Here is a 20,804-nt window from a genome sequence, read left to right on the forward strand (position 1 = left end):
GTTTTCGATGAAAATCATGCATTTTGGTGGACACTAGACAACAGTTTTAAATTATAACTGTTGTATGAAACCATTCAGACAACAGGTTTTAACCGTTGTCTAAATAGGCTATAGATGTCACTACAACAGACGAATTTTCTCTTATATTTTTTAAAAAATTGGAATGCATAATGATTTTTTTAGAGTGTCAATAAGAACACCTTAAATTTTTTATATCAATAGACTATATTAAGATAAAGTAATATACAAAAAAGAGGTTGTGAACATAATTTTATAATTGGTCTGGATCTCTTAGAAGTTAGAACTGAAGACCGAGCTTGAAGAAAAGCCACATTTGCGGAGAAAGAGAGCGTGCAAAACCACGTACTAATAAGAAGAATGTTTAGAGGAGCTTCAAAAAAGTCATAAAAAGCATGATGATGGATTGATGATCGAATGATGGTAATGATGATGATGATGATGAAGAAGAGATGGAGTTGAATAGTTGATGGGGGTATTTGAAATGGGTAGGGGATAATTTACTAAATGGGTACCGACAAGATGTCGGGTGATGATTAAGGTGTCCCCACACGTGCGTGCTAGCTGTCCCACGTGTTCCCTACAGCCACGATTCCCAATGACACATCATCATCATCTCCGCTATTTAGTCATTGAGTCATTTGGCCTTCCCACTAGGCCAAATTCCCATCATGCCCTTGGCCTTTAGGGGGGGGGGGGGCTCCTATCCTTCCTTTGCTCTTTCAGTCTTGCCCGTACGAGGCTCTCTTTCGTTACCCCCCGCGCATGTGATTTTCACGTGAACTAGGTCCCTCCTAATTTCCACTTGTTCCATCAATATTTTCTTTCTATTTATCTTCTCCATGTTTTCTAAAACAAAAATGTGAAAACTAAAATAATTGATTCTTTAATATAGCAATTACATTTTAATTAACAAAATATTTCGATATTACATACTGAGTAATGTGATTTTCTTTTCTCATAAAAGTTAAATGAGTTTTGAAATTTTATCTCATTTTAGACACTAAGCCTAATTCATATGTTACAAAAATTATTGGAAGTAACCGATATACCGTCACTTTTCTATAATTAATCCAACGTGTAAAAGTATTATTAGACGATATATTTATATTAATAGGGTATAGTTTTAATAACATTCACCTATATTATGATACGTTGAATTGGTTATACCACATGACGGTATATCAATTACACATAATAATTTCTCTGCATGTTGATGTCATGTATTTGGGTGTTTTGAAAAATATCAATTTGCCCATTTTGTTTTTTCATTACTTATAGGTATAAAATTACGATATTGCTCTTGATTTGGTTTAGGGTATAGAAGTAAGGTTTAAGGTTTATAAATATGGTTTAGGGTTTAGAATTAGGGTTATAAAGCTAATGACTTAGGGTTTATATCTCATATTTTGGACAAAGCCCAAAAAAACTTAAGAACTAAATCCTAAGTCATTTTGTTGCGTAATAATCAAACACAAACCTTATACAAATCTAAATTCATATAATAATATATATATATTTTAAATTTTAGCTAGATTGAATTAAAATTATAAAAAAAATGTATATATAATTTTGAAAAAATGTATAAATTTATTTGTAATTAGACATTTGGACCCAGGTCATTTCTCTAAAGAAATAAAAATGAATCTTGGATATCGATAATTGACTTTTTCCCCTACCAAATATTGGTCTCATGCAAATGGCTCATAATACTAGTGAAAAGGAACTATTTTTTTTCTCTACAAAAAAAAAAAAGAAAAGAAACTAAGACGGTTTTGATACTATTAATTTCTTTATTATTAAAATGTTCAATTATCATTTGGACAGAGAGTTGAAAAAAGACTCGGAAGATGATGCAAGAATATTATTTTTTTTTTTGTCAAGAATTATGAGATATTGGCTTGGCTTTTGTTTGTTCTTATCATCCGACAATCCCATGATGGAGGTGGGCCCCTTCCTTCCTTCTATTTCCATCCACCTCACATGCCCGTACAAGGTTCTTTCCCATGTGAACAGCACGTGATGCGAGGCCCCCCTCCCCACCCTGGTGCTTGTTTCTATCTGCTTAATTGATGCGTTGCGAAATGACTGTATTACCCTTCAGATGTATGCGCATCTGGACCATCTGGCTTTGTTCAATGATTTCGAGTCTCTAATTTTGTGGGTCCCGTTTGGCTACAACTCCCGGTGATTGGATTAGACTTTTTGGTTGGCTGGGCTCTCGGGCTCAGTCATGTCATGTGTAAAATCACACTAATTTCATGCCCCTTTGATCCCCCCCCTCCCCACCAACCACATTATATATGTCAGTTTCTATGCCACAATGAATTTCAATTTATTTTTTATTTTTTATTTCTTACATAATATTTTCTTTTGAAAAACATGATTTGAAGTTTTGAACATCATAAGCATAGAAAAGTATCTTTGCTCGTATATATGAATTTCTCTATATTACCTGCCTATTCAAGTGTTCAAACGTTCTTATCCAGCTCCAGCTCCGAGCACTCGGTGCAGTGTGCAGTGCTCGATCGTTTTTATAAATGTACTGCTACATTAGCATATTCGTTCATCCACACTTAATTAAATATAATATATTATATTTATTATGAATTCATCATTTATGAATTAATAATAGATGATCATAATTAAAAGTTAAATATAAACCACTAAAGAATTCAAATACATTTTTATTGAATTCTTGTACTTAATAGTTGTGAAATAATTATTGCTCTATATGAAATTAGTAGAATACTTTTCACAATCTCACTAGTTCACATCACTTGTATTTGATATGCAAAACAATATATTTTTTGTTCCTCGATGTCAAATAGCAACAAAAAAAAAAAAGATAAAACTTATATCTTGTTATAGGTTGAAAGGATTCTCATGATCTTGGTATAATATAATCAACCCAATCTCTTCATTTTTCTATGAGAAAAACCAATCACCTATTAAAAGTAATAACCTTAATACAAATAATCTGGGTTGGAAAAAATTGACATCTTTTCTATGGTGACCCAATTGCTTCCTTCATGTGCCTTTCATTTTCTACACCTCATATTTTAAGTAATCGAATCATGTTTTATTTTTATTTTTTTCTAAAAGTACAACCAATTATAGAAGTACAACCTGTTGGGTCTTTATCGATCTCTATGGATTTTAGCTATCTTTTTTGTTAAACTAACAAACAATTATGCTCTTACCAATGAGTGTTCATAATAAACTAACATTACATACCGAATCCAAAGTTGATCTTGAATCAATTATTTGACAAACTACCTAAGAAATCAAGTGTTGGTGATTAAGACTAGGGAGTATGAAAAATTTATCAACTTTGATTAATGAAAGCTATGAATCATTATAAAAATAAGTCAAGGATCTCATATCGAAATGACCAGCTGTGACTTGAGTTTATTGTGCACATTAATGGAGAAGATGCAGAAATAATACATGCAATTATCAAAAATATGTCATTTGCCTATAATTTCTTGTTTTTTTTTTTTTTTTTTCAAGTCTAGTTGAAAAATAATGATGATAACCCGGCCCACGTGCTACAGTACGCTCACAACCTGGTTCAATTTCATGAAATGCGCGCGATATAGAACTCATTGAGCACTCGACACTGTTCATCGAGTGCTCGACAATTGTCATTGGGCAACAATAGCTATTTGAACTACATAAAAATAATACTAATTATAGATATACCATATGTTTTTTCTTACATAAACAAGTAAAAAACTAATGAAATCAATATAAAATACAAAATTCATGTTTATGGAGTCACGTCTACCTGTGTTATAACAAAAAAATGACTAATACTAATTGACATTGTTCGATAGTGGCAATTTTTCTAGTTAAAAAAAAAAAAAAAAACCTAGCGCTCGGCACCAAAAACATGGAAAAAGTAATAACGTTGATTTATTTATCAAAAAGTTGACCTATTTGTCATTAAATCCTTTTAGGTGAGTTTATTTATTATTAAGGGTTGTCAAATAGCATTTAAAGTAATTTATTGTACTTTCTTAAGTCAATTAAGTTCATTCCCATTTCTACAATATTCTTTTTTCCTTCTTTTTATGGGTTTTTAGTGGATTTAAAAAAAAAAGACATACATTCCTTAGATACTTTTTTCTATAATTGTGACACACACCCACACAGACAAATTTGATGAAAAAAGATAAGGCACTTTATTTTTGTACTTTTAAAACATAGACAAGTGTGCACATTAATTTGGTTGATAGTATGGATAAACAAAAATTCAAAAAGAAAAAGAAAAACCTTGTCCAGTAAAATAATGATACGTAAAATGATATAAAAATATAGTATAAGAATATAGTAAGTACAACATTATTCAAATTAAATCTTCAAATAACTTCATATATATAAATCTAAAAATCAGAAATAGAAACTTAAAAATATAACAAACTAAAAAATGATAAAATAATAACTACAACATATATTAGAAAACTGAAAAAAAAAAATTTATATTAGGATTAAATACAAAAATGGTCCATAAACTTTACAGTAAATCTAAATTTAGTTCACTAACTATAAAAAAGTGTCAGTTTGGTCCACGAACTTTTCAAGTTGTATTAAATCAGTACAAACGTTAACTTCTATCGAAAAAATTAACGAAAAGTGATCATGTGCATAACAAATGACCACATTTTCAGAGGCATTTCAGTCCGTTCAACACATTTTCATGTGAACAATTCCGTTAATTTTTTAATGAAAGTTAGCAATTGTACTGCTTTAGTACAAATTGAAAAGTTTGTGAATTAAATTGACACTTTTTATAATTAATGGACCAAATTGAGATTCACTGTAAAATTTGTTGACCATTTTTGTATTTAACCCTTAATATTAATAAAAACTTAAAAAGAAAAAGTGGGATGAAGAAGAAAAACAGCATAGGAAAAATTGAAAAAACACCATGAAAAAATATAAAAATATGAAGAAGGGCAAGTCAGTAATTATGGAACATTCGATGGCAGTTTTCACTTGGGGATTTTCTATTTCCTACCCGACTCTGGCCTCTCTATTATTACCACTCATGTGATCCTACGTGGCGCCACCGTTTTCTATGGAGCCGACGGACAGCAAAGCACACGTGTAGCCTCCCCCCCGCACGTGCAACACTTTCGGTCAAAGTTTTACCCTGCGTGTCTTTGCTGGATCTGGTCAACGGTCAAACCCCACCCCCCAAAAATCCAAATGATTTGCTCCCCAATTTTTTAATAATCTCCAATCTGTGCCCCCCCCACGCCTTCCTCTCACCCTCTTAACCGGCCAAGTCGGTTCTCCACTGCGTACAGTTGAGTCCCAGCCGTCCGATGCATAGAAACGAATCCCAACCGTTGCAGGATTTTCTCACACGTGCACGTGCGACCATTCCCAATAAAGAAGGGTCTGTAAAAAACCCAAAAAAAAAGCCAGCTTTGCTTTGATACTCGCTCAAGCGTTTTGGGTGGGCCCCACGTGTCTAGCTGAGCTGGTCACCATGTGATCCAACGGCTGGACACGAATCGTTTGCTTAATTCGGTTTTTCCGTTAATCGATGTTCCGGGTTTGGGTTGCACGTGCGCTGCACGAACGCTATTTGAATTTCTAATGGTTGTAAGTACAACTCGATTGACGCATATGCCCATGCTTAGTTTAATTAATGGGGTGGTCCACGCGGGGAATTGAAGGGTAGTTTCGGAATCTGAAAAGTATGTATGGTTTTAAGTTTTTAACTTTTAAGGATTGTGTTTGGAAAAGCATGTTTTGTTGGTGGGCTTTTTTATTAAATTATTGGGAAGGAGTCGAATGACAGAGCATATTAAGCTATCATAGTTTAATCATGTGGAATATGTTTTTTTTTCTTTTCTTTTTGGTACAAGATTGAAACTAATCATTAACAAATTTTTCTTTCTTAAAAAAAAAAAAGCTAATCTTTCAAAATTTAATCAACACTCAAGTTCAATCATGCCATTACTTCAAATGATGAAAGTTGATTTTGAAGATATTTGGTATTGAATATCTATTGGAGTCCGATAATATTTAGATTATAAGCCATATTTATTTTTACTTGTTTTGATCGTAACTTTGTATTACAAATTTGAGGATTTGATTATTAATTTGTAAATATGATTCTACACATAAATTATCTAAAAAGTGTTATAAATTTATTATATTTTATACTTATATAGTTATGTATCCTTAAATTTATATTAAAAAATTAAGATTATAGGTAAAATAAGAATAAGTAGAGAAATAAAAATCATATAGATCCCACATTGAACTATATGATTTGATTTGGTGAAATTAACTACTGATAATAATGATTTGGGAACAACCTAATTTATTGCTTGGTTGTAAGCATGAGAGGTAGCGACCAAGTTGACTAAACAAATGAATTGCTTTTTGTGAATTCTAGGTTCCCTTGTAAGTATGTTTCCTATGAGCATGAGTAATGATGGTGTTTAATTTAATTTGGGGATAAACGTGGTCTACTTGCATTATTAAATGGGGTGAAACAATCTTAAGCTGGCATGAGCTTTTTCTCTGATCAAAAGTAATACCATAATTGAAGTTCAACCAGCTTGATCATGAAGCCTCCTGCTTGTTGCATGAGGGTTGGCCAATAAATTAGTGCAAATCATCTTATTAACTGTTTTTAATTAGTTGGGGTAGAATCTTGTAATTTGTCGGGTCCACTTGATCCTGTAGGGTCTTTGGGTTGAACCATATAAATCCCACGTCTAGTATTTGAAGCTTGGCATAACAATTTACAAGATTTTAGACTTTTTTGTTTATTGATAAATTAATTTTTGGTTTGATGTGGGTGAGAGTGAGAGAGAGAGAGAGAGAGAGAGAGTTAGTTTGGGCTTTCATAGTCTTGTAGATCCTCATCCTCCCCACGCTGGAACAAGGCTTTCCTAGAAAAAAGTAGGCCCAGACTCGTTTGTGATTATTTGGATTGCTTTGGGCCCTTGGGCTCCTTTGGCAAAAAAAAAACAATCAATTTAATATGCTTACATAATTTTTCTTTTAAAGTTCTAAAGAAAAATTAATTGACTCATATAATCCGTCAATTTACTCTTGCTATATGGATGTCATGTTCGCAATTCAAATGGTGCAATAGACGGACTTGACAGTTTTGGGTTATGTTAGATACATAGAAAAACTTAAAGAGGTAATTTGAGATAATAAACTATAAATAGGTAAAGTAAGACGAAACTATAATTTCAAGGAGTAAATAATTCAAAAAATAAAATTGTCCATAAGTGACAACTCTAGCATATACTTGAGATTTTCTAAGATATGAGCAAAATCAGTCCATATCTGATTATATACACAAAGCCTAATACTACTACTATTTGTATTTTCTAAGCTATAAACAAAATCCATCCATATCTGATTATAGGTACTTTTTGTTGACAGAATATCTGATTATAAGGATTTTTTTTTTGTTAGAATATCTGATTATATGTACAGCTGCCTGATACTTGAATGATATAATAATGATGGTTTGGACAATGAGACCTTTCTTGGGTCCTTGGATTGGCCAAGAAGCTAATTTTGAAGTTCTTATAAATTTATAATTAGAGTGGTCCGGAAGTGGAGAGTCTACGGCTACCTTGTTACGACTTCACTCTAGTCACTAGCCTTGCCTTCGGCATCCCCCCCCCCCCTTTGCGGTTAAGGTAACGACTTCGGGCATGGCCAGCTCCCATAATGTGACGGGCGGTGTGTACAAGGCCCGGGAACGAATTCACCGCCGTATGGCTGACCGGCGATTACTAGCGATTCCGGCTTCATGTAGGCGAGTTTCCATTAAGGAAATTTCAAAAATGGAGTTGAAGAGTGTGCAAGCAATAAGCTGTGTGGTGATTATGGCAATTCTAGTATTCACTACTGGATATACAACTGCAGATGATGACTGTTATAAAAAAATGCATAGGCACTTGTGATTTGCTTCCTGAGCTATGTAATGTGTTAAACTATGTATTGGGCAGTGTCCTCAAGACCAGGCTCAAAATGTAAATGAAATTCATCACCTTGACTTCTGCAAACTTGGCTGCTCACTTCACCAATGTGTCAAATATAATTCTATATGTATCAATTAATGTGGGCCGATCTATAAGCATATGGAGCCCATGACCGTACCGTTTTTTCAAAATCAACCTACAGAAAAAAGATATGTGTGGTGATATATTTCTTAGTAAAAATAATTTTGCATACATATATTGGAAAATTTATGGTATTACTCAGGGGGCATTTATGGTATTCTCATATAGTGCAATTGTCCTTGCTGTATAAATGTGCAAAGTGTTAATGCTTAATAATAATTAACCCCTTTTATAAAATAAAAAAAAGATAATTAAATAATTAAGTCAAAGACTCAAAGTCGGCATTTTTTTTTCACCTAAAAGAACAAATAATCATTGTGACGTGATACAGTGATACACGGTTTTATATATATATATATATATATATACAGGCTCCTTCTGTTGAGGTATACCTCAACTTATTTATGTTGAGGTATGACCTTGTTAGGGCCCACACGAGTCGTTTTGTATCGATCCGAACCGTTCGCAAGGATGATCTTCATTGATAGATCATCCTTGCAAAAAAATTAGCCAAATCAGAAATCATTTGCCTATCTAACTTTGATAAAACAAATGGACGGTTTCATCGAAAATATTTGGTTCGTCCATTTATTTGATCAAAGTTAGATAGGCAAATGATTTCCGATTTGGCTAATTTTTTGCAATGATGATCTATCTATGGAAATGTAAAAAATGAACGGTTCGGATCGACACAAAACGACTTGTGTGGGCCCCAACATGGCATACCTCAACATAAATAAGTTGAGGTATACCTCAACAGAAGGAGCCTGTATATATATATATATAAAACTATAAAAGCTCATCTCTCACGTCATTTATGTAAAACCTACCACATAAACAGCCATATGATAAATATGGTGAGAATGAGACGGTTGGGCTCGGGCAAGAATTGGATGTTTGGTGACTCACCTTTGATAAGCTATACCTTTCTTCCCTATTCGGCCTTAAACACCGTTCAATCTTTTCCCATTTAAACTCTGAAAGGTACCCTTGGCCAAAAAAAAAAAAACTCTGAAAGGTACCCAATATAAAAAAGGCTTAACAAAATGGATGACTTATTTGTACTCTACATTATTATGACATTTCAACTTCTCTAACAAAGAGATGAGATATCAAATATGGTACAAAAATGTGATAAATCTAACAAAATAACCGCACAGAATCGAATGTACATGGACTTCACCATCATGAGTAATTTGTTTAAGAGAAAGTAAAAAAAAAAAAACATAAAAAGAGAAATACTAGAGCAATGCTAACTGTTGCCACGTGTCTAAGAAGAAACTAGGAATTCGAGATAGAAAAATGATTGCCCTCTTTAATGATGCTAGAGCTACTAACTTTATTCACTAGTTAATTTCTCATTATTATTTTAATATATTATTTGTAAAATATAAATAAAAAGTATAATTAATTAAAATAAAATAAATAAAACATTGCCACGTTTTTTAAATCATCTGCTACACAGAGGACGACTCCTCCACGCCGAAGTGGCTGCCATTGACAATGACAAAAACCACATTGTGGTCCCTTTGTCACAACTCACAAGTTTACTAACAAGACTTGGACTTTAAGCAAGGTTGCTTTGTCACAAGTTTACTTGTAAACATACAATAAGTTAGAACGGTAGAACCTACAGCACAAATTATCGTTATAGGGCAAACAGAAACATGAAAATAATGGAGGAGGCACAAAGAATGGAAACTGAAAATAAACTTACATGCAAACAGAAACATGAATAATGTCACTTTACTGTTTTGTAAATTACGGTTACGGCCTTCTGTATAACTGCAAGATCCCAGCAGTTTTTATTGCAAATTATATAGTTATTTACTTTGGATATTAAATATTAAAAATAAAAAAGTTTGCTACTTTCCCTGTAACAGGGTCATAATTCATAGATGGAATATGAAGGAATTTGGAGACTATCCCAAATTAGGGGAAAAATAAATCAAGTTACCCAGATCATGGGAGCTTCAAGATCTCATATCTTCCTTGAAGATCAAAACCTGCTGTTCCAGTGCAGAGTTCAGCCAACAACTTAAACATTTAAGCAGCACAGTGCTTAAAATTGCTACATAATCTAACTACCTGTCTTACCTTTTCCATTGTATAGAAAAAGGCAAACCTACATGAGCTGACACAGAAATACCAGTATTTCTTCAGCTGTTATAGCTCTCCACAAACACCTCTGAGGCTTCAGCCACAAAGAACAACAGAGAAGGAAAATATTTGACTCTGAGAGATTGATGGCATTGTTATGATGCTTAAAATCTCTCACAACAGAGAAGCAAAACATTTCATTCTAAGCTGTTTTCCGTCCTGATAGTCAAGGAGAAGATAAATGTCAAATATTGAATATTAAGAGAAGAACTAAAAAGACCAAGCCTCACTAGTCAGATCAAATGCATGATCAGTATGAATAGTATATTAAATCTCAGGGAGCAACGAGCTTGCTTAATCAATGAAAAAAAGAAAATCACTAGTGCTTTTTCCTTTCAGAAATTGGTTTTACAATTCTCTTTGAGACAAAAGGAACTTGAAGAATGAATTGAGAGTAACATAAGGAAAACTGAAAAGAAAGGAAAAGAAAATTGGACTTTCTATCAGCCAGACTCCAATTATGAAGATCCGAACAAGACATAGAAACAGGAAACTTATGCTTCATACCATTATCTGATTAAAGATGAAGTGATTCAGTGGAATACATACAAAAGCCTATTTAAACACCATTTTCCTATGCAATCGATCAGGTTCCCTACTACTTCAGCTATTTCATACAAAACCAATTGCCAAGGTGCAATCTACAAGTACTAATGGAACTTGGCGCTAAAAAAAACAAGAACATTGAGAGACTTTCAACCCTTTGACTATTCTGACCTAAAACAGCTAGCAAGCAAGCTAGAAAGAGAAGATTATGGCTAAAATTTTAAAGACCGTTTCATTGTCTCTTTCTGCTTCATATGCCGTTGGTGTCAGTTTTGCAAGGAGACTAAAACCATGTAACACAAATCATGAACACCAAAGATTACCATCAAACTAGTTGATATCTCTAGAAAAACCATAAATCAGAGAGACTGATATCTATAGTAAGTCGATACACCAGATGAGCATTAACTAATTAAGATCTACAGAATGTTATACTCCTTTGAAGATACCAAAAAAGAGCCTAATCCAGAAAAGAAACTAGACTTATTCTATAAATTCATTCATGCTTGAAAAAGGAATTACAAGAATCAAACTACCTACACAAACGGAAAACCTATATGCAGGGACAATAGGGACACCTAGCACTCCCCACATGCCTATATAAGATGTAAAATCAATTTAACGTGGATATATAAATTAAAAGATGCAAAACATTAGGTGCACAATAACTGCAAAACCTATCTGCTTGCCTTTATGCAAAACATATTTGCTTGCCTTTATGCAAAACCCACAATGGCTACAAGCATCAGTATGAAATATGAAAAGAAAGTTAAAAGATGAAAACACGCAGGAGAACACTTAACATTCAACCTCACAAGGGGTTCCTCTTGTTGAAGCACAATTGAACCAAGGAGCTCTTCCAGAACAAAGAAGCATGCAGTCAATTAAACCCTGTACCAAAAAGGGTTTGCAAACTAGGCTACTCTGCCCCCCAACGATGTAGGGAAGTCTGTCAAAGGTTGTAAATAATCAAATTATCAGAATCATTAAACAAAAAACAGAAGAAAAACACAACGAATCCCCCCCACAAGCCTAATAATACCATTAACACTGGATTGAAGTGAAAAGGTTTGGAATTGACTCTATATCATATACATTATATTTAGAAGTTCATCTTTACATATTAGAACTGCTTAAATGTAAAGCAACAAGAGAGACCCTGCATCCTGCCCCCAATGAGCAATACAAAATGAGAACAAAACATAGGAACAAGGAAATTAGACATCTTTTTCTCCTTTTTTCCTCACATATATATTTTCCTTTTGCCTTCTATAGGTAATTCCAAATTTCCAATTCCTCTTTCGTAAAAATTCAGACCATTATACCTCAAATTGAGGTCTCCACGCCAAAACACAGGTGCAGAGATGCAGCCTTCTTCATTTGCAAGCTTTCAAGAAAGTAACAATCTTCTGGGCACAAATCTACCTCTGCAAAAACCAAGCCACCCCATTTACTAATTAGCATGAAAATTCCCAACAAAATTTAATTCCCAAAAAATAGAGAGAGAGAGAGAGAGAGAGAGAGAGAGAGTGAGTGAGAGAGAAACCTTAGCCGGAGAATCAGCAGCCCGATAAGCATCAGCGGAAAAACCCACCAACCACAAGCCCGGAAAAACACTCTGATAATCAACCCACCAAAAAAAATCATCAAAAAAACAAAAATTTATCAGAAACAACAGCTCAACAACAAAAAGCACATGAAATCAAAAGGAAAGAGAGCAGAGCGCATACATCGAGCTGTTTCTGGACATTCTTGGGCCGCTTCTTGGGCCGCCGGCTGGGCCTGGAGCCCGTCATGACAAAAATGTCTTCTTCAATCTCCTCCTTCGACAAAGCGATCCAGAACTTCCTCTTCTCCTTCTTCTCCACACTATGCCCCTCGGCTGCCGCCAAACCCCTCAGCCTCATCGACTTGGGTTCACTCTGGACCAGGTTCGGACCCTCCGGTTCGTGCACTTCACCGTTCGCAGCAGCAGCAGTTGTACAAACCGCTTTCGAACCCGACGCCGCAGCCAAACCCAACACCGCCGCTGCTCTCCTCGGCCTCAGATTCCACGGCTTCTGAACCTCGGAAGCTTCCTCGCTCTCTCTCTCCTCGTTCTCTCTCTGCTTATGAACCTTCTTCTCCTTCTCGGAGGAGCACGAAGTCAGCGAGAAGCGGTGGCGGAGGGTGCGGGATCCGACCCGATGGTGGTGGGTTTCGGAGGAGTCAGGGTCGTCGGAGGCGGGTTCGGGTTCGGCGGAGACGGGACGGCGGAAGCGGTGGGTGGTGTTGGTGTGGTTCTTGCTCCCCCATTTCAAGAATGACAAAGAGAAGTTGTGCAGCGGCGGCTTCTCTGGTGCTGTTGCCATTCTCTTCTAGCTACACACAAACCCACCACCTACACACACATCTATATGTAGATATCTCTATATCTATATATCTATACGTATACCCAGAAGTTTCTAGAGAGACAGAGAGTGTGCGAAGCAGAAGCAGCGATGGTGGTGCGGTGGTGCTCTGGTTCTCTGGGTTTGTTTGTGTAGGTTTTGTGAAAGAAGCAATGGAGTCTTTTCTGCTTATATATATACACACAGAGAAGGGAGGAGCAGAAAGACTTGGTTCTCTTCTATGCTATACGCTCTACGTCTACGTCTACGGACTACGGCGTTACGATTCTGATTTTACTGTTTTGGCCTTGCCTCTTTTCTTTATTTCCCATTTGTGGGACCCGGTCGGACCCTTCAGACTCTGCTCTCCTGTGTTGTACCTGTTGACCTCTTTACTCGGATGAGTTTCGTCTCAAGTGTACAATACCTGGTAAGCATGCTGGATTGATGATGGCTTCTTTCTTTGTTGCTCGACGAAAACATAATTCTTACTTTCTTAGGCATATATTGACCAAAAAAAATAAAAATTCTTTTATGGTTGTGCTCGTACCGCATCCTGACCGTCATTTTGCACCCTCACGTGGGTCCCTCATACAATGGATATAATCATATAACTACATGACCAATTGAGGAATTTATTCCTATCTATTTCACAGTAAAGTGTCATGATCGAAATTTTTTATTTTCTACATCATTCTTTAAATATCATATTTGAAAAAAGATTTCGATCACTCTTGAAATATTATTTTTACAAAAAAATTAACTAAATATAAAAATTATTTAATTAATATTAAGTAAATAGAAGTAAACAATTCTAATCATGAAACTAATGCATTATATTGAGGGTTATGTGGAACCACGGTAAAAGAAATAGATGTTAGGGTAGGTTGAAGAGGGACATGAATTGAAGCTTAGAAACATTAGAGTGTATGTTGTAGAGAGTTTTTTTGATGGTCATACTGCAAAGTAAAAAACAACCTAAACTTGATAACCGGGAAAAAGTGAGATCTTTGTACGCGCCTCACGCGCTTTTCTCTTCTCCCTGTTTTCGTCTGTCTTCTCCATTCTCGTCAGTAACAGTGGCTGCCTCCATTCCTTTTGTGTTCTCTGCTCCTCCTTTGGTGCGGACTGGAGCTCCGAACGGTGGGCCTCCGCCGGGTGGGGGTCCTTGCTGTGGATCTAAGCGGCTTTGCGATGAGGCGGCGAAGCGAGCTCTCGATGATGAAGAGGTTGATAAGGCGATTCCGTTAGCTTCAGATCCAATTTCAAGTTTTAAGGCTAAATTGTTATCTCTTCCTGGTGTGGATCGATTTGCACGGGGTTTAGATGACGATAAATTTGTGATTGAGGAGAGTGATTGTTTTGTCTCTAGATCTGAGAAGGGTCCTTCTATTCGATTCTCGGAGAGGATTAAGGAGAAACTCTATAGGCCATGGCGGTGCTCTCTAATTGTGAAATTAGTAGGGAAATCTCATACCTATAATTTCATCCTTGGTCGTCTTCAGCAGCGGTGGAAGTTGAAGGGCTCGTTTCAACTGATTGATCTGGGTAATGATTTCTACATCGTTCGTTTCTTACTTGAGGAAGATCTGAACTATGTCCTCACTGGTGGTCCTTGGGTCATTGCGGGTCAGTATCTGGCTGTGCAACGGTGGCGGCCGGGTTTTTTTGCGGCAGAAGAGAAGATTCAGAAGCTTATTGTCTGGGTTAGGTTGTCTGGAATTCTTGTTGAGCTTTTTAAGTATGAAACTGTGAAGAAAATTGGTGATGTTATTGGTACTACTTTCAAAGTAGATGTTCATACTGCTGCCCAATCTCGAGCCAAGTATGCGCGAGTGTGTGTGGAGATTGATTTGACTAAACCTCTTGTGCCTGCTGTGGAGGTTGAAGGGCGATGGGTGCATGTGGAGTATGAAGGTCTTCCTCCGATCTGTTATCGATGTGGTATAGTGGGTCATACTAGGGATCATTGTATTGGTGAGGGATTGTCTGAAGATGTCAATCCTATGGAGGCGGATGTGGCTAGGGAGGGCATGAATTTAGATGAAGCTCAGTTGAAGGATGGTGTGAGTCCAGTTTGCTCTGTGGTGCCTGATAAGCCTACTTTGGGCCCTTGGAATGAAGTCTCTTACAGAAGGAATAAGCCTTGGAAGGGTGATAAGGCTTTTGAGGGCAAAGTTGGGAAGGCTCAGGAGGGAAAAGGTGGGAAGGTCCCAGAGGGTAGAGGAGGGAAGGCTCATGTGGGCAAGGCTGCTATGCCTCAGTCTAATGCTAATAAAAGTGCTTCTGGTGCTCAGGGTTCAAGATTTGGGGTTTTGCAAAATGAGAATGCGAGGGAAGTTGATGTCATGGCTGTGGAAGCTGGTATTAAGGATTGTGCTATTTCTCAGACTCCTCTTTCGGAGGCTAGTAAGGCTGTGGGTACTGGAGAAGCTAAAGGCAAGCAGAAAAAGACTCTGAATGGGAGTGGTGGGTCTAGTGTTATCACTAAGGGAAAGGGTAAGGGTTCTTCTGATTTTGGGGATAAGAAGAAGGTTGGAAGACCGAGGAAGGCCCTTGGTGATATCTCTAATCGGCTTCCTGCTGGTTTCAAAGCGCCTGAGTTAGCTAGTTCGAGCATGGCTGGTCCTGTGAGTAGGGTTGGGGATGAATTTTCTCCAGTCAATTCGGTCACTGTGCCTAATGTTTCGTTGATGGAGGGTCCTGGTAATGATGCTGTGATGCAGGATGAAGGAGGCATTCCTCCTGATCCCCCTGATGTTCAATGGATGAGGGGTAATCCTCTTTGGAGTGATATGGTGGATGAGATTCCTTCTGTGGATGATGAGGAGCTGGAGAGCTCTGGTGACCATGATGAAGGTCATGTTATGTCTGCTTCTGTCAGTTTAGCAGAGGGGTTGTGTTTGACTTGATTAGTGTGTGGTGGTCTTTCCTCTTTCTTCTCATGATGAATATTTTAATCTGGAATGTGAGGGGTGCAGGGAGTAAAGGGTTTGCTGGGTTGATTAAGGATTTGACTAGAATCCATAATGTGGACATCCTGGTGATTTCTGAGCCTCGTATTAGCTCTGCGAGAGCTCTTAAGGTGGTTAAGTGTCTTGGGTTTTCCCACCATTTCATTGTTGATGCTGTTGGATTTTCTGGTGGTCTGTGGCTTCTTTGGAATGATACTAAGACTCAGTTACAGGTTATTGGTAATAATGGTCAGTCTATCACTGCTTTAGTGTCTTGTGGGGCTGGTAAGGATTGGTTGTTCTCTGCCATTTATGCTAACCCTTGTGCTGCCCTTAGGGATAACTTGTGGCAGTATTTGGATGGGGTTATTTCTAGCTCTCATTTGCCTTGGATGGGGGCATGAGATTTTAATGAGCTGCTTTCTGGTGCTGATAAAAGTGGTGGTAGAATTGTGTTGGGTGGTAAAGGTATTGGCAGTTGGGTTGAGAGGAATAGTCTGATTGATATGGGTTATATGGGTGCTGATTTTACTTGGCATGGTAAGCGAGATGGTATCCTTATTTGGGAAAGATTGGACAGGGGCTTCTGCAGTATGGGGTGGAGACATTTGTTCCCTGATGCTTTTGTTAGGCATTTACCTAGGATTAAGTCTGATCATTGTCCTATTCTTATTAGCTTGTTCAGTGATCATCTTCCTAGAATTGAGCTACGTCCTTTTCGGTTTGAAGCTATGTGGCTTGGGCATGAGAAGTTTGGTGATTTTTCTAAGGATGCTTGGCCAAGTGGTGTTGGTGCTGTTGCTCAGAAAGTTGCTTTATTTACCACTGCTGTCAAAGCTTGGAACAAAGAGGTTTTTGGTAGTATTTTTTCCAGGAAGAAGAGAATTCTTGCTAGGCTTGGTGGTATTCAAAAAGTTCTTTGCCGTAAGCTTGTGCCCCATTTAGTTCAATTGGAGCAGGACCTTAATTCTGAGTATGTGAAGATTTTGGAACAAGAGGAGGTTTTTTGGCTTCAAAAATCTAGGAACACTTGGCTTAAAGAGGGTGATCGTAATACCCGGTTTTTCCATCTCTCCACTGTGGTTAGGAGGAGAAGAAATCGTTTGGAGGGTTTGAATGATGATACTGGTGTTTGGCATAATGGGAATGCTGAGATGCATCTTATTGCAACTAAGTATTTTTCTAAGCTTTTTGAGTTTAAACCTGTGGATGGAATTTCTGAGGGCCTTCCTAATTTGTTTCCCCGTCTGGACCCTTCCTTAGTTAATGGGTTGAACTGTGAGGTCACTGAGCTTGATGTCAAGAATAGTCTTTTCTCTATTGGAGGTCTCAAAGCCCCGGGGCCTGATGGTATGCCTGCTAAATTCTTCCAGTTTATGTGGAATCATTGTAAGGATGATTTGCTAAACTTTACCAAGGAGTGCTTCCAGTCTTGTCAGCTCCCTGCTGGTTTGAATGATACTCTGATTGTTTTGGTTCCCAAAGTTAATTGTCCGAGTAATATGGCTCAGCTTAGACCAATTAGCCTTTGTAATACTCTTTACAAGCTTGTGTCTAAGATTTTGGTTCAAAGGCTTAGACCTCTTATGGTGGATCTTGTGTCTCCAACTCAGGTCAGTTTTGTTCCAGGTAGGCAGATCACGGATAATGTGGTGGTGGCTCAAGAGCTGTTTCATAAGTTTAGGATTTCTAAAGGGAAAAAGGGCTTTTTAGCTTGGAAAATTGACCTTGCGAAGGCTTATGATAAAATGCAATGGAGCTTTGTTTTGGAGGTCTTATGGGAAGCTGGTATTAGGGGGAGGATTCTTGAGTTAATCACGCAATGCTTGACTACTGTTAACTTTAAGTTCTTGGTTAATGGGGAGATGTCTGGTAGTGTGGTCCCTGGAAGTGGCTTGAGGCAGGGAGATCCCCTCTCTCCTTATCTCTTTGTGTTATGCATGGAGAAGCTTGCCCATTTAATTTCTTCTCAGGTGGATAATCATAAGTGGAAGCCTGTTAAGATTTCTCAGCATGGCCCTGCTGTTTCCCATCTATTTTTTGCGGATGATTTGATTCTTTTTTCTGAAGCCAGTCTTGAGCAGGCTAGACTGATGAAAAGTTGCTTAGATGTGTTCTGTCAAGCTTCTGGTCAGGAGGTGAGTTTTGAGAAGTCAAGGGTGTTTTGTTCGCCAAATGTGGACCCTCGTTTGGCTAGTAGAATCTCTGATATTTGTGGCTCTCCGCTCACTGATAATCTTGGTAGGTATCTTGGTGTTCCTCTTGTTCATTCTAGGGTCACTACTGAGACTTACAAAGTGTTGGTGGATAAGGTTCATGGTCGGCTTGCTGCTTGGAAGAGTAGCACTTTATCTATGGCTGGGAGATTGACCCTTTTGCAGTCTGTTGCTTCTGCTCTCCCCATTTATACTATGTATACGGTTAAGCTGCCTGGTACTATCTGTGATCATTTGGATCGTTTATCCAGAAATTTTTTGTGGGGCCACACGGTTGAGAAGAAGAAAATTCACTTGACTAAGTGGGATGTTGTTTGCTCTCCTAAAATCAGTGGAGGCTTGGGGCTTAAGAAGACTTCCCTGATGAACCAAGCTTTGCTTGCTAAATCTAGTTGGAGATTGTTGCAGCGTGACCAGGGCTTGTGGGCTAAGGCGTTGGAGAAGAAATATTTGAGATCGGATAGTATTTTGCATGTTAGTGGTAAGTCCTACCCTGTGTGTTCTAGTACTTGGCGTGGTATTTTGTATGGGGCTCAATTACTTGCTAATGGTCTTAAATGGAGGGTTGGTACTGGTTCTAGCACTCGGTTTTGGGATGATAATTGGACTGGGGTGGGTGCTTTGAGGGATTATGTGATTAAGTCCATTCCTCCTTCTATGCTTGAGCTATCTGTTAATAATGTTTGCACTCCTTCTGGTTGGAATATTGGTCTATTAAAAGAATTTCTTCCTGACTCTATTGTTCAGCTTGTTTGTGGGATTCATGCTGGTGGGGCTGCTTGTGGTGAAGATAGATTTATTTGGGGCCTCACCCCTTCAGGAATTTTTTCTGTTAAAACTGCTTATCAGTCTCTGTTATGTAGGGAGGAGTGGCCCTCTTGGAAATGGGCTTTTATTTGGAAAATGAAAATTCCCCCTAAAATTAAGACTTTCCTTTGGTTAGTGGCTCATGGTAGGGTGTTAACTAATGAGGCTAGATTGAGGAGGGGTCTTTCTCAGGATGCTAAGTGTCCTAGATGTTTTTCTCAATGGGAGTCTTTGGAGCATTTGCTTAAAAGTTGCAGGTCCTCTATGCGTATTTGGGCTGCCATGAATTGGAATGAGGAGTTTTCTATCTCTCTTACTGCTGATTTTCAGGAGTGGTTGTTTCAGAATTTAAAATCTAAAGTTTGCTTGTCTAATGGCTTGCCTTGGTCTTGTCTTTTTGCTATGGCTCTTTGGTTTATTTGGAAGTGGAGGTGTAAATATATTTTTGAACCTGGTTTTCAATTGCCTCTTGAGCCTCAAGCGTTGATTAGGAAATGTACTAATGAGTGGTATATGGCTAATGATGGTCAGGCTGTGATGGGTGCTAAGAAGTCTCTTATGGTTTATTGGGTGAGGCCTCCAATTGATTGGTATAAGATTAATACTGATGGTAGTCTGAGAAGGGATGTTGGTAGAATTTGTGCAGGTGGAGTTCTTCGTGATGCTTCTGGTGCATGGATTATAGGGTTTGCTTATAATTTGGGGAGTGGAGGTGTTCTTGATGCTGAGCTATGGGGTCTATACACTGGCCTCCGTTTAGCTTGGGATTCTGGGATTAGAATGCTTGAGGTGGAGTTGGATTCTGCTGTGTCTGTGTCCCTTTTACAGACTCCTCTTGAGGTTCATTATCCCCTCTTTAGCATTGTTAGTAGTTGTAAGGAATTACTCAGCAGACAATGGACTTGTGTAGTGCGTCATGTGTTTCGTGAACAGAACTGTGTGGCTGATGGGCTTGCTGCTCTTGGTCATGATTTGGATCTTGGATGTCATCTTTTTGTGACCCCCCCTCCCTCCATTGCTAGTCTGGTGTTGGCTGATGGTCTGGGTCTTGGGAGACCCCGGTTAGTTAAAGGCTAGTTTGTTGTGTTGTTTGGGCTTTGGCCTGCCCTTTTACCAAAAAAAAAAAAAAAACAACCTAAACTTGAAAGATGAAAAATGAATTTAATGCTTTCAATTATGTATAATAAAATCAATGCTTATTATTAAGAGACCTCGCAAACATGTTATTATTTGTTTATGGTGTTTGCTTCAAAATTCACGACCTCAATGAATATGGAGAAAATATACTCCCTAGATTATTGCAAGAGAATTGGTTCTTAACAAAACTAATGAAGATTGAAAATTGAACTAAGAAATTAGAAAGAATTGTAAAACTTAGAACTAGAGTTTAGGGATTTGAAAGAGAAACATTACATGTAGTTGTGTGAATGAGCAGTAAAACATGGCTTCTTCAGTAGATGATGCCTCCTATTTATAAGAGGTCTTAATGGCCCAATATCGTTATTTTGGTTTGCTTTCATCTTCATAATTGCATGATCTTTATTTCATCTTTCCCTTATTGTATTATTTCTTTCTTCCCATAATAGGACTCTGCTTATCCTACAAGCTTAGGACTCTCTT

At 37.5% G+C, this 20,804-nt stretch overlaps 2 protein-coding genes across 2 annotated transcripts; one reads left to right on the forward strand and one right to left on the reverse strand.

Annotated features, from left to right (window-relative positions):
- Positions 1–11,893: 11,893 nt before the first annotated feature.
- Positions 11,894–13,373, reverse strand: LOC147273737 (chromogranin (DUF1639)). The gene is made up of 3 exons (XM_086257381.1): positions 12,569–13,373; positions 12,385–12,456; positions 11,894–12,265 (listed from the first exon to the last, which is right to left on the reverse strand). Exons 1-3 carry the CDS (start codon positions 13,187–13,189, stop codon positions 12,260–12,262), a joined length of 699 nt encoding a protein of 232 aa, XP_086113507.1. The 5' UTR covers positions 13,190–13,373; the 3' UTR covers positions 11,894–12,259.
- A 784-nt stretch (positions 13,374–14,157) lies between these two features.
- LOC147273738 (uncharacterized) lies at positions 14,158–20,261 on the forward strand. Its single transcript, XM_086228268.1, has 3 exons — positions 14,158–16,066; positions 16,189–16,446; positions 16,567–20,261. The coding sequence occupies exons 1-3, from the start codon at positions 14,158–14,160 to the stop codon at positions 20,259–20,261; spliced, it is 5,862 nt and encodes a 1,953-aa protein (XP_086084394.1).
- The last annotated feature ends 543 nt before the right edge of the window (positions 20,262–20,804 follow it).

The sequence above is a fragment of the Dryas octopetala genome, chromosome 9, assembly GCF_963921425.1.
Source record: "Dryas octopetala chromosome 9, drDryOcto1.1, whole genome shotgun sequence".
Taxonomy (NCBI): domain Eukaryota; kingdom Viridiplantae; phylum Streptophyta; class Magnoliopsida; order Rosales; family Rosaceae; genus Dryas; species Dryas octopetala.